We start from the raw sequence: 14,085 nt of genomic DNA on the forward strand, positions 1-14,085 counted from the left end.
TCCTGGACAAATACTTAAGAAAAATGAACAAGTTGCTTAAACAAGTATGCTAAGCAATTTATACAGAATTTCAGTATGACAGTAAAAACCACAAGTGACTTTTAATGATGGTATCACTTTCAGGAGTGATACACAGAGCATCACAGTGCTCATTCTATAAAGCAGGCAGGGAACAGCTAAATGAGTTTTGAAATAATTCTAAGCAAGAGGGTAAGTCAATTTGCCAGCTGACTTATATTAATATACCTTAATACTACTGAAATACCTTTAAAAATAAGACTGAATTACATATTTCCTGAGAAACAACACAATACACCTCATGCTTACCTTTTACAAGCTGTGGCCATTCGGTGACATCAGGGTGATCACAATTGCGTCACTGATTAAAAACAAGTTGTCACACCAGTCCTGGATCACGCTGGGCTAAGCATAAGCTTAACAAGTCTAAATAAGTAAAAATAATTTAGTTAAAAGTCCTTCCAAATTATTTTCAGCCAGTCCACTAAAAACAACAAAGAACAAAAGTATTGATGCTAAGCATTGTTTTATCTGTGAGATTAAGACCTATTGCACAAAAAGATTAGTTAATTTAATGGCAGTACACTCAACTGGTGAACTTGAAAATTCACCAGCTTATTTTTAGCCTCTCTGAAAACCAAGCCCATATCTCTCAGACCAGTGGAAAGCACCTGACATCAAAACAACAAGCATTTAAAAACATGGAAGCATGTACACAAATACGAACCATAAGTTCTACAATATAATTCCATTATTTTTTTCCCTGCTACAACTCAATTAATGATGATTCCTAGCAAGGCTTTGTGTTGCTAGGGACCAACATGTAACTTGTTTTTGAGTGCCTCTCCTCAAAACTAAGCAAGCTAAAGCTATGCAAGTTTTAGAGGAGCAACTTTTGCTATCTGCAGCCAGACTTTTAGGCTCTTTCCTCCATTTATGCCACATGTACTCTCCTCTCCCTTAAATTTTCAAAAGTGTATTTTACCTGTCAATTGTTTCCTGTGATCTGGCTCCACCGGTATAAACTGAAGGGTTGGTCCTTTACTTTGTCACGCAGGTGGCAGCCAATGATCACTCAGCAATACTCCTGCCCAGAGTGCCCTGGGACCACCCCAGCTGATTACTGCCATGGCTGAAAAGGAACCAGTTAGTATCTTACCTACTGCTGTTATCTAATCTAAACTAAAATTAACTGATAAAAGTATTTCCAAACACAAAACTCAACACTCAATTCATCCCATTCTTTCTCCCACCCAAGCTCCTAGGTACACTTGACAAAGCCTGCAAAGAAAAGAGGCCTCTGATAGTCAGATCGTGAACTGCATTATTCACTTTGTTAAACAGTTTTGATTAAAATGGAAATGTAATTATTGTATTTAGAAAATAAAACCCTGTACTACTGCCTCTAAATAGCTGGTATCTGAGAAGTTTATTCCTGTGGCTCTAACCCAGATGAAACCCCACATTTGCAGGTTGCCATGCAGCAGAAGCTTCATATAGAAGCAAGGCGCACAAAGGTTAGCAAGGTGTTGGGGGCACACTGGCAGCTCTCTACCAGCAACTGCAGTCACAATGCTCTAGTGCAAATACTAAGAGCACAGACAGATTTAAATGCTTCAGGAAAGAAAGCTTTTGTGTTTCACTCCAACCTACTACTAAGGTCTTTCAGTAGAGTCTTAGGCTTCAGGAGCAATTAAGGATTCTCACACTACTTCGTGAGACACTTGACAGAGACAAAAATTACTGATCAGAAAACAAGACCCAGGATTTTCTAATGTTTGTCAGAAAAGCTGCTGATTTGTGCTATTCCACTACAATTTGCTATTCTGCTACAAACTCTGCAACAGAGCAAAATTTCTATTAGTTTTGCAATGGAGCTTATCAGGTATGTAACTTGAGGTAGACTGTCACAACTGTTTTAACACCAGTAATATCTGAGTCTTCTCATATAAATACAAGTGCAGCTGTCAAATAAAAAGAAGCAGGTTACCAAAAACTTCCAAAACAAACCAGAAGTTCTCTATTACCTATGTTCCACAGGTACAAATTGTCAAAGTTTAACTGAGTCAATGCCAGAAAAAGTCAGTTGGAAAGGTTCCTCATTTGTCAACATTAAGTGACAAACAGGGTAAAGATTTTCAAATTAGTGTTTGCTGACCATCAGCTGCACAGAAAAGCAAACAGCAAAACCCAGGATGCTGATGTAAAACTGAGAAACCTTAGAACACTGCCTATGGCATTCTCATAAAGACCTGACAATGTCTATTTTCAGGAAAGCCCTAGCATTAAAGGAACAGATAGCTATTCTAAGGCACTGCTTTCTCCTGAAGTTAAATCTAAATTCTTGATGCTTTCTGAACTGATGCAAAATGTCTCTGTAAAAATGCATTTAAAAATAAACAATGCTTCTACCTCTTTACCCAATAAATTGTAGTAAGGTGGTCAAAGAGGCCAGTGCTGTAATCTCTAATGCCTTGTGGGCTGGGAAACCCACTTTGCTGAAGTACAAGTTCATGTTGTGGAGTGTACCAAATCAATCATTCTATCTGTATCACCTACAGCATGGACAAAAGCTAATTGCAGTACTCTCTTATTCAAATGTAAATATTTTAGTATAGCCTGACAGTAACCAAAGTAAAAAAGGGGTTTACTGAGGCTGTTTTATGTGGGAGGAGAGAAGCCGTGAATGTGACTGTCAACAGTGAAAGAACATATGAAGTACTACATTAGGAAAAATAACAACAATTTAAAAAAAAAAAAAAAATCAGATTTTTGAAATGTTAAAGAGCATGCACTGAGACAGTGTATTTGGTTTGGCTGACCTGAAGTTAATTCTCCCCAGATTATCCTTCCAGTGATGTAGCTGGGTGTTGATAACTGTTTTGGCTATTGCTGAGCCAAGCACCAAAGCTGTGCTTTTCCAGCATTTTTTCCTCTCAAACAGTAAGCTGAGAGCTGGACAAGATCTTCAGAGAGGACATAGCCAGGCCAGCTGACACAAACTGATCAAAGGGGTATTCCATGTCATATGAGGTTCTCCTTCTCCTCTACTCTGCCCTAGTAAGACCTCACCTGGAACACTGTGTCCAGTTTCAGGCTCCCCAGTTCAAGAGGGACAAGGATCTGCTGAATAGAGTACAATGGAGAGCTACTAGAATGATTAAGGGACTGGACCCTATGAGGAGAGGCTGAAAGCCCTGTGGCTTTTTCGTCTGGAGAAGACTGAGAGGGGATTTAACATTTGTAAATATCTGAGGGCTGACTGTCAAGATGGAGGGGACGGGCTCTTCTCCATTGCACCTTGTGATAGGACAAGGGGTAATGGATATAAACTACAGCACAGGAAGTTCCAGCTCAACATGAGGAGGAATTTCTTCATTGTGATGGTCACAGAGCACTGGAACAGGCTGCTCAGAGAGGTAGAGTCTCCCTCTCTGGAGACTTTCAAGACCTATCTGGATGTGTTCCTGTGCAATCTGTGCTAGATTCCAGGGTCCTCCTTCAGCAGGCAGGTTGGACTTGATCTTCAAAGGTCCCTTCCAACCCCTAATATCCTATGATGTCAGGTCAGATATAAAAGCTAAGTGAAAGAAGGAAGCGTGGAGACATTCATTGATGGTGTCTGTGCTCCAGAGCAACTATGTGTATTGGAGTCCTGCTTTGCAGGAGTGACCAAAACCTGGTCTGCTTGATGAGAAGTAAAGAATAACATCTCTGCTTTTGCTTTGCATTTTATTAAATTACTCCAATCTTAACTCCTGTACTTTCATTATATTTTCCCTCTCCCCTGTCCATCTAAGAAGGGGAGTGATAGAGTGGCTTTGGTGGGCATCTGGCCCCCAGCCAGGGCCAACCACTATAGGTAGTAGCTCCACAATGACAGTCCAGACAAGTCTGTGCCCAGGCCTGACAGATCCCACTCTGTTAATCAGATTTACCACATCACTGAACCTCTGCAAAGAGGTACTTAACTGAACAGGTATAAATCTCAGAGTTAACAACTCAAAATCTGTAGTGAAGTTTGTATCTACCAGATGAATTTATTGTGGATCAGAGCTCTGACTCAGGTAGTTGCAGCATTTCCAATCTATTGTAAGATACCTTTAAACTACATTTACTGCACTGACATCTAAAGACCTCCTGCTAGTGTTCAACAATCCAAATGCAAGAAAACTTAATGAACCCTATTTCCCTTCTATCTTCTTCTCATCCTACCTTCCCCAACTATCCTTGCTGCCACTCCTGTAGAACAGGATGACTGGAAAGAATTTCCCAGCCCAGACAAAGTAATTTTTTGTAAAACCTTAATTATCAGAGTTCCATCTGCTGGCAGAGATGAGCACATTGAAACACAGGGTGGGTGGTGAAGGAGACTGCCATCAGAGATCCCTTATTCTGAACCTAGTTTGAACAATGGATCCAAACAAGGCAGAAAAAACCAAACCTGGTTAAGTATCAAACACCACCACTCAATCGAGAAAGGGAAATCACACTGATAAATACACTAACATCCTGGAAAAGGGCAATATGAAGAATAGGAAACTGACCAAAATCAACTGCTTTTCTGTCACAGGAACAACTTTACAGAAAATGAAAGCAAAGTGAAAGCAAAAAATAATTCTGGATGTAACTTCCCTTTTAGAAGGTGGGAACAGAAGCCCCAGATCAGATATTTGTTCTTATTACTCACATTTCTCTGGTCTTTACTGTCATTATTAGCATGGCTTACAGTTTAGACTCTCACAAACACACAGAGCAGCTGAAGGTATCATACAAAGTTTGTGCCTGTGACGTATGCCCTAGAAACCTGAGATGGCTGCTAGGCAATTTGGGACTGGGCAAGCTCCAGTACAGACACATATCTACCAGCCTAGAGACAACAAGACTGTAACAACTCTTATAGAATTAGCATGACAATACACAAGATCCATGAGTTCATACTACGTATCTTAAGAATCCTGTGTGGCTCAGAACAACCTTCATCAAGAGGAAACAGGATGAATAAGGTTTATGTAGTAGTTTGAGACAAAGCCCATTTCTCTGATGCAGATTTTCTGAAAAGAACATTCCTATCAATTAAAAAACGAGGAAATAATAAACATGTGAAAAAGCAAGAGTTAGAAACTAAGTTTCCACACATAAAAAGGATCTAAAAGCAACTCTGCTGCATAGCCTGATAAGGTCTTAGTAGTTCATTTAATCTTGAGAGTCTGGAACCACAAACAAGCCAAGAAGAGGTCCTGAGCTTCAAAATACACACCCAAAGCTACACTATAAAGAACGTAAGTACCTACTTGTCAGCAATCAAAAAATAAAGCCAGAACACTTCCAGCTTCAAATGACTTAAAGTTGTCACTTACTTGGATTTCCTACACCCATTATTTCCCTTGTGTTATTTGATGTTCATTTTCTGTGACAGCACAGCAATCTGGCAGCTGACACCCAGTATGTGACATTTAGGTAGGTCTCCAAAAGTTAAAACACTTTTCTAATTTAATCTGTAACTTCTTGTCTACTTTAGTGAAGCATGGGAAGTAGCATTTTTAAGAACCTAAGCTTCCTTTACAAGCAAATTTCAAGTATCCACCTAAGTAACCTTGAATTCAAATTCTTTTACAAACCTTTTTGACATACGATCTAATGAAAATGGGGGCAAATTACTCGTACAAAGAAGCACCATGATTCTTCTTTACCTCTCAGTGCCACAATTTAGGTTGCTTAACCAAAAAGAAATATAAAAAAAAAATCACCATCTCTGTCAAGAAGGCACTCCTAAAGACAGCTTTTGCATGTTTTTTGAAGAATCCCTCTGAATTGCCCAAGAATTACTTTTCGTACATTCCTGGAACGACTGAGTACCATGGCAAAATGTGCAGTCATCATCTATACAGTGATAAGTGCCCTCAGAACTACCCTAGCTAGCTTACTACTGAAAACCAAAACCCAAAACACACAAATAAAGAACAAAAATAATCCCACAACTGTGACAACTAATAAGAGAGCTGGCCTTTTATAATTTGAGATTTATTCAGCTGTCCTAGAGGAAATTTTAGGATATTCACCAAATCCTAATATTTGCAAACTCCCTAAGTTCAATCCTGTTACTTGCAGGAAAAAAAACATTAAAATAAATGGAATATACTATCTTAGATTTAATTTCTTAATGAAGTTGGAAACATCAATTACTTGTTGCCTGCATGCTGCTTCCAACACAAAGAACATGAAAAGACATAAGACTAAAGTTTTTTCATACAAGAGGACAAATTATGAATAATCCTAAAGTTAAATACTCCAGCCACTAATAAAATCTGATCACATAAGTTAATGAAGCTGCAAAAAATCCAGTAGTACGGAATCTATACATTGTTTTCCCTAGCGTCTAGTAAACCAACAAAGACAAAATTCACACAGTGAGAAGACCAAAAGAATTTGGTTCTATCCCAGAAGACACCAACCTAAAGTGACCAAGACCATCACAACTGATGAGCAAATAAAAATACACTTAAGTATTACAGCTGCAACAGATATGACTCATGAAAGGTTCCTGGAAAGGTGTCTGTTCACTGGTACTAAGTGTTAAAACTCGAGCCCAGTTCTCCCCAATTACTCAATATTCTTCAAAACTGTTACAGAAGTAGCAGAAAAGAACCACAAAGACAGGTTTAAGGTAGGAGAAAGTGCTTTGCAATTAGATAATGGAAAGAGTGCAATATGGATACTAGGAGAAACTAAGCACTCTAACAACTGAGAAGGAATACATAAAAAAGATCTTCCAATTAAAAGAAAACATAAATCCTCTAACATGTCTAGAAATTGAAGGCTGATAAATTCAAACTAGAGTAGAAACAGAGGCATGCAGGATAGCAAGCACAATTAATATTGAATAAACTGGGGTAAGGATTTGAATTTGTTACTGCCTTCAAATTAAAGCTGATACCATTTTGGTGTTTAGACTTCAGCAAAACACACAAGTTACTGAGTTTCACAACAATAGAATTTGGTGCATCTCAATATATATAAATCAACTACAGATATACATAAAAGCTTCATGCTACTCTGTATGCTTGCTTAGCCTTGATGGGAATACTCTGAAACTCACATAGTAATAGAAAAATGTCTAGTGTTTGCTTCCATTCCCTCTGCTGTACTTCAAAGCTAAAGGCCCACCACGTGTTATCCCCATTTTCTACAACTGCGCCTGCAACACTAAACACTAGATTTTTCCCTTTAACATCTGCTTTTGGCTCAATATTTCAGTAGTATCATAGATATACTTTGTTCACCTTTGTAAAGCAGGGAAAACATGTGAAATTAGCTTCTGTGTTTTTCACTTAGACCACTGCTGATTTTTCTTCCACTACACATACTAATTTTTTGCATTAGAATGATTTGTTTCCATCTCAAGTTACGTCTGTCACTTCAGTCTCACTTCAAAATGATATACAGTTATGAATGCAGAGCCCCTCCTACATCAGGAGGTGAAATCCAATCATCTATTTAAATTTCTTTAGTAGCTCTCCTTTTACTAACTAGTCATCAAGTTATTTTCCAAACAGGTAAGTTTTACAGCTTCACTTCACCTTTAAATATTAAACTTTTATTCCACCTGTCCTTTTGTCCGTGCTTTGTTATTTTGCTTTCTTGCCACCCATGTTTCAGCCAGCCTTCCATATAAAGTACCTTTCTGCTCATCAAGTTCTTCAGTGTCATCAGGATGTTTGCTTATATGTAGTTTATATTAAGACCAAGCAATCATGCAATTCTGTAGTGTAACATTCAGCTTTTCAGATGTTCCATTAGCATTCATTACTCAAGTTGTGGGGGATTAGAGGGGAATTCTTCAATTTCTGAAGCACACACCATTACAAAGACTATATGCATACATATGGGGCAAGCATGTAAACATTCAGAAAAAAAAGCAGCCAGCAGAAAGAACAGCAATAAAGAAATAATGGCTTATATTTGAAGAAGAGCCAAACATGTAACTGGTATTGAAACTGGAGAGCAAGAAGCAGGTGGGTGGTCCCAGGGGTGCTGTGGGTGCACAAATGAATATATGCTACCTGCCACACACCTACTAGAGTAAAGGACCAAACTACACAATTCTCAGGAACATCTGGATTGTGAAAACGTAACATAGCTTTTGAAGAGATTCACCGTTTTTAATTAGCACACACTATATTTAAATTTCAGCTGAGAATTAATAATCTTAGCTCCTGTCTCTAGCTTCCTATGAAACAGAACTTAAAGAAAAGATGACACTCAACAAGGCTTCTACAAGGTTGAGATTTCAAAATGTTAAATATGTTTAGATGTTAAACATCTTTTTAAAATAGTCCAGACAAAGCCATGGCATATACAACTATAATAAGCAGTTACTGAGTTCTTCCTCACATTTTAAGCAGTTAAAAAAAAGTACACACACAGCTTAGAAATAGTTGTAATTATTGCATATAACTAGATGCAATTTTAGATATACATTTACAGACCTATTTAATATAGCAAAAGCTTCATAAACTCTATGCACCAAGTTACTGAACTACAGAACTTGAGACACAGAGTGGTACAGTGACTGCATACTACCAGGTACCTCCACAAGACTACACCAGAAAAGTTACACTACGAGTCAAGGGTCCAACCTTGCTGTGATACTTGCACGTATTTTTTTAAGATGCTGTACAAGGAGACACCACATGCCTTGGGCTCACATTAACAATGCTAATGAAGGTTATGTTTCTATATTTCCTAATGTTCCAATTCACAAATTTGACTTAGAGAGATGTTTGCTTAAATTTTCTAGTAGTTCTGAACTTATTTTTTGAGTCACACCTAAAGAGAACACAAGCCTCACTATAAATGTGCTCAGCAAAAGGAAAAAAACCAACCTAGACATTCAGAAATGGCATCATTTCTTATCCAATCCATGGAGAAACAGGTGCATCGTAGAAGTGTGATGCCAAGCTCATAAGACAAATTAAAAGGTAATTCATTAATGTTGTATCATCAGCACTTATTTTCTCCCAAGAAAAATCAAGGAACTTAGTTTTCTAGAAAATTATGCCTTACTAGTAGAAGTCACAGTCAAAACAATATGGAAAAAACAAATGCCTGTTTCTTCTTGAATGTCTTTTTTTTATTAGGAAACAATTATTAGCATACACACAGTATAAGTGAAAACATAAACATACCATATCTTTCCAGAGCTGTAGAAAATTTGTTCTTTCAAATTCTAAACCGGACTTCTACCGTTCTTGTACCTATAATGCAAAACATAACATTTCAGTTTTTGCGCTATGCTTTATACCAATCTGAAGCTCAATACAACTTAATGTCCATTCAAGAACAGACAATCAGTCACCAAATTCCAACTAAAAAAAAAAATCTTAGTTGCAATAATATATTTAGAATCATAGACAAGAATCAGAATACCTCAAGTTGTGAGAGACCCATAAAGATCATCAAATTCCACTCCCTGTGCCTCAAAAGACTACCTACTACAAGGTAGTCATCTGACTTCCCTAACTAAATCACACCTCCCTCAAAAACGTGACAAAAAATACTTAGTTTAAGTGTAAAAGCAGAAAGTCCATACACACAATGCTCCCTGTTTTTTCCCTCCAGTGTTGCAATACAGTTTTCCCATTCCATTCATCCAGTTCATTATAAATAACCATTTCCTCCTAGAAGATTCTGGCAGAGTTTCTCCTTTCCCTCCCCTTTTTAAAGAAGAACTGGTACTTATATTAGGAAAAAGACTCAAGAATCAAAAGAAGTCACAGACAGAACCACATCTTTGTCCTAGCTGCACAAAACTGATGAAGTTTGATAAGCTTTCCTATAAATTGTTTGCTTTCAGGGAAGCTGTAATTGATGAGGAACAGATGACATTTTCAACACACCTAAAATCACAACCAAATGCAAGAGAAAAAGTGACAGAATCAGGCATATAAAACTAATGATTTTACAAAAAGTTACTCACTGACACAAAGTACCACATTTTCAGTACCACAAAGATTTAATACTCAATACAGTTTTAGAATCTAGAACTTAAGCAGCAGCAAATATGACACAGATGATTTAGGCTGACCTCTGATACAGGCCCTGGAAACCCTGATCTGATTACCTTAAGAGTACATTCAGAGTAAAACCTTAAAAGATGTCAAACCACAGAGAACCCATCCAGTACCAAAGGCTCAATTTTTTTATTAAAGTTGTGAAATGGGGTGATGATGTTCTGTCAGTACAGCATTAACAGTTTGTACACAATTTTTTTTTTTTTAAATTTGAAAAGTTAAATAGGACACCCTACCTGTTTCATGAAACAAGACTGCTGTTTCAACAATTACATGGATTTATGTACAACTGGGCTTAATGAGTTTATGCTATGAAAACGGTGTAAATAAAATTCTAGTGCAATTCTGAAGAAAAAGAAAGAATAAATGTACCGGACTGATATGAGACAGTATCTCTTGCTTTTCCTGTTCAGAGGTGGTATTTCTACTGCAAACCAACAACAGACATCCAGAATATATCTATCTTTCATTCTATCAAAGTGTAATTCTTCATTGACAATGACACCATTGAGGAGACTTGGGTAAAAGTATTCTGAGAAATGTGACCAGTATTTTCACATCTTGTGCCATAGGCCTTTCAGCTTAAACTTCAATGTGTATATTGGTTCATGCACACACAGAAAGCAGTATCATCTATATAAAATTCACTCACTCTCCTCCAAGGTACCAATGCACTAACTTTCAGAGTCAGAGTATGAGCAAAGCACAAAGTACAGCATGAAAAAGTACCACAAATATCTCTATCAGGGATTTTATGATTATTGCCCAGCAATTGAAAAGAAAGCAAAGGTTCCCAACATAACTGAAGTTATGCTGTTTAAGACAGTAGAATTTACAGAGAAAACAAGACCATAGTGGATGAGGTGGAGACATAGGATTTGCTCAAAAACATGTAGCTAGCAGTAGAAGAGCAGTTAATTCCAACAGCACAGAACTGAAGCTTCTTGACTTCCAGTTCTCTTCCCTCAATCTCCTCCCCACCAGCTACAACAGTTACTGAAAAAAAATTTGCTTGAAGGCTACATGACTACCAGCAAAATGAAATACTGAATCTGCAATGCTTGTCTAAAAGAAATGAAAATAATTTCATGAAGTCAGATGTGCTTTAGCATTCGTCTTCAGTGTACTTACTAATTAGCACTAAGCCACATTTGCCTAAAAAAATGCAAATTACAAATGTAACTAAAAGCATGGCTAACACTATTGCTTCCACTCAACATAAAGAGATCTTGGTGTGTCACATGATCAGAGCTAAAAGAGCTGCTTGTTTATAACTACGCCATACATTTTCAACAAGAGAAAGAATTCCAGGCACACAATGATACTAGCAAAGACGGTAAGCTACTGAATTAACAAAACCACAGCACACAGAACTGTAAAATACTTAAGTAACTATAAAATGCAAAACAACACTTTGCAGCTGTCAGGTCTGCTGTGATTAAAGGTATCATGAAAGTATCTCAGGTATCTAAAGAGTATTTTCCACTTTGTTTGGCAGTAACTGTCATGAGCAGAAGGGGGAAAAAAATAAAAATCTAAGAGCACTACCCTAAAGTAGTAGATATTTTACCTAGTACTATAGATTCTCTCACACAATTTCAAATATTTAAGTTCAATAAGAAATGTTTTCTTCCACAACTGCCATTGTTAATGTAGTAACATTAGCCAACTAAAAAACAAGTATTCTCAAACATCCCTCTTTCATTAAGACATTCAGGTTGTAAGAACCATGCAAATGAAGTATTCATTTTACAAAGTGAAGTGCCCAACCTTTGCAGTCATGAAATGCTGGTATTTCACATTAGTGATATACTCTTAAGAGCTCCCATGTCCTTAAACTCTCATAGAATTTGCATGTTTATGTCCACAACATAGCACGGTCCACAAAAACCAAGTTTTGCTACAACAGCTGAAACACATCTAGATGCTGCTACTGCTGCCAGTGTATGTTAGTATAATTTGGACTTTCTACACAAAGAAAAGGATATTATGCACATATTAAACAACAATATTCATCATTAATACTCTGCACATGAAATTCCACTAGGAAATAAAAAGCAATCATTATCGCAATATGCCTGTACAAACAAGAAAGATTAAAATATCACATTGGAAATAGAAATTCTGGAGTAGCAACAGACTTCTTCATGATTATCTAGCTTTAGAAGTTTTTATACCTTTTAAGAAAGTGAAAAATACTCTACTGTAAAATTAAAATATTTTAAGTATTAATCAGCTCAAACACATGGCTACTCACAAGGCAAAAGACACTCATCCACAACATGGTAGCATTTCATGATGTATTTTGATCTGCAGCCCATTTTAGCAGTTCAGCTCCTTGATGAGCGACTCCACTACTCTTTAATACCCTAAGTCTGCTGAACTGCAGCTGGTCCAACCTGGTCCCACAGGGCATACCAGAGCAGGAGTACACAAGTAGTACTACAGCCTGGCTGCCTGGACAAGTCTGGCATCTCTCAGCACTGGGCAAGCTTGGCAACATATTACAGATAGCTTCTGTGCCGCTCCTGCACATAGCTCCTAAAAGTACAGGAGAGGGGGTGCTTGTTATTCTAACCTTATATCACCAGTTTCTTTGGCGTAATGATTATCAAGGCATGACCAACAAGTCAAAAAGAGAGGTCCACCAAAGTGAATAAAAGCATGGTCTCCTCTATGAAGGAAAGATTAAGAGCTAGCTTCACTCCTAGAACTCTAACTTGGTCAAGACAGCAGAAACCCTGCCACAGCCTTCACAGGACAACGGAATGAAAAGCAAACCATGTAGACTAATTGCTACCAGAGTGTTACACAACCACCAATTCAAATACATGTTCTATGATTTTTTGCTTGTGAAAGGCTCAAGATCACATTTCCATTTGGTTTCAAACTGAGACACGGTACCTTTAAGTTTTCAGTACACTTTATCATTTACTTAGGTCACAGCTTTGAAATTACATTACACAAGGATTGAGAATGAAGGCACATTTGAGACATCCAGCATGGCTTCACCAAGAGCAAGTCTTGCCTGATTAACCTAGGGGGCCTGTAAGGTGGAAAAACTAAATCAGTGGACATGGGAAGAGCTAAAGGTGCCATCTATGTGGACTTCTTTAGGGTCTCTGATGTGGTCACTTACAACATTCTTCTGGGTAAACTGGACAGATATGGATTTGATGAGTGGATTGTTTGGTGGATGTCATTGATTCAGTGACTGCATCCAGAGGGCAGCAGTCAACAGATGAGTGTCCAGATGGAGATAGGTGGCAAGTCATGTCCCTGAAGGGTCTATACTGGGACCAGTACTGTTTTAAGATTTTCATTAACTACACTGACAGTAGGATCAAGTGCATCCTCAGCAAGTTTATAGAGGACACCAAGGTGAACAGTGTGGTCAACACCCGAGGGAAGGGATGCCATCTGGAGGGAACTAGAAAAACTTGAAGTGGGCTTGCCCTTGAGGAGCTCATGAGGTTCAACAAGGCCAAATAAGGTACTGCACTTGAGTTGGGACAAGCCCCAGCATCAATACAGGGTGAAGAACGATGGGATTGCAAGTAGTCCTGTGGAGAAGGACATGGGGATACTGGTGGATGAAAAACTGCACATGAGGTGGCAATGTGCACTTGCAACCCAAATAGCCAACTGCATCCTCAGCTGTATCAAAAGCAGCATAGCCAGCAGGTCAAGGGAGGTGATTTCCCCCTCTCTACTCCACTCTTGTGAGACCCCACCTGGAGTACTGCATCCAGCTCTGGAGCCCTCAGTACAGGAATGACATGGCCCTGTTGAAACAGGTCCAGAAGGGCCACAAAAAATGTAAGAGGGCTGGAATACCTCTCCCATGAAGAAAGGCTGAGAGGGCTGGGGTTTTTCAGCCTGGAGAAGACTCCAGAGAGACCTTACTGTAACCTGTCAAAACTTAAAGACAGCCTATAAGAAAGATGGAGAAAAACATTTCAGGACAGCAAATCATTGTATTTAGAGAAATAAT

General features: G+C 38.2%; 1 protein-coding gene across 5 annotated transcripts in view; it reads right to left on the minus strand.

Annotated features, from left to right (window-relative positions):
• Positions 1-14,085, minus strand: part of UBE3A (ubiquitin protein ligase E3A) — a 55,830-nt gene that overhangs the window by 37,059 nt on the left and 4,686 nt on the right. For 3 of the 5 annotated variants that reach the window (XM_068140498.1, XM_068140488.1, XM_068140511.1), the window contains 3 exons: positions 9,207-9,275; positions 1,004-1,150; positions 328-444 (listed from right to left, as the gene is read on the minus strand). In XM_068140498.1, coding sequence (XP_067996599.1) covers positions 328-347 — 20 coding nt within the window. In that variant the 5' untranslated portion in view covers positions 348-444; positions 1,004-1,150; positions 9,207-9,275. The remainder of the gene's footprint in view (positions 1-327; positions 445-1,003; positions 1,151-9,206; positions 9,276-14,085) is intronic. The other 2 variants (XM_068140503.1, XM_068140495.1) reach the window with 1 other exon arrangement.

The sequence above is a fragment of the Melanerpes formicivorus genome, unplaced genomic scaffold, assembly GCF_026170545.1.
Source record: "Melanerpes formicivorus ecotype bairdi unplaced genomic scaffold, bMelFor1.0.p_v2 SCAF_1, whole genome shotgun sequence".
In the NCBI taxonomy this organism is placed as follows: domain Eukaryota; kingdom Metazoa; phylum Chordata; class Aves; order Piciformes; family Picidae; genus Melanerpes; species Melanerpes formicivorus.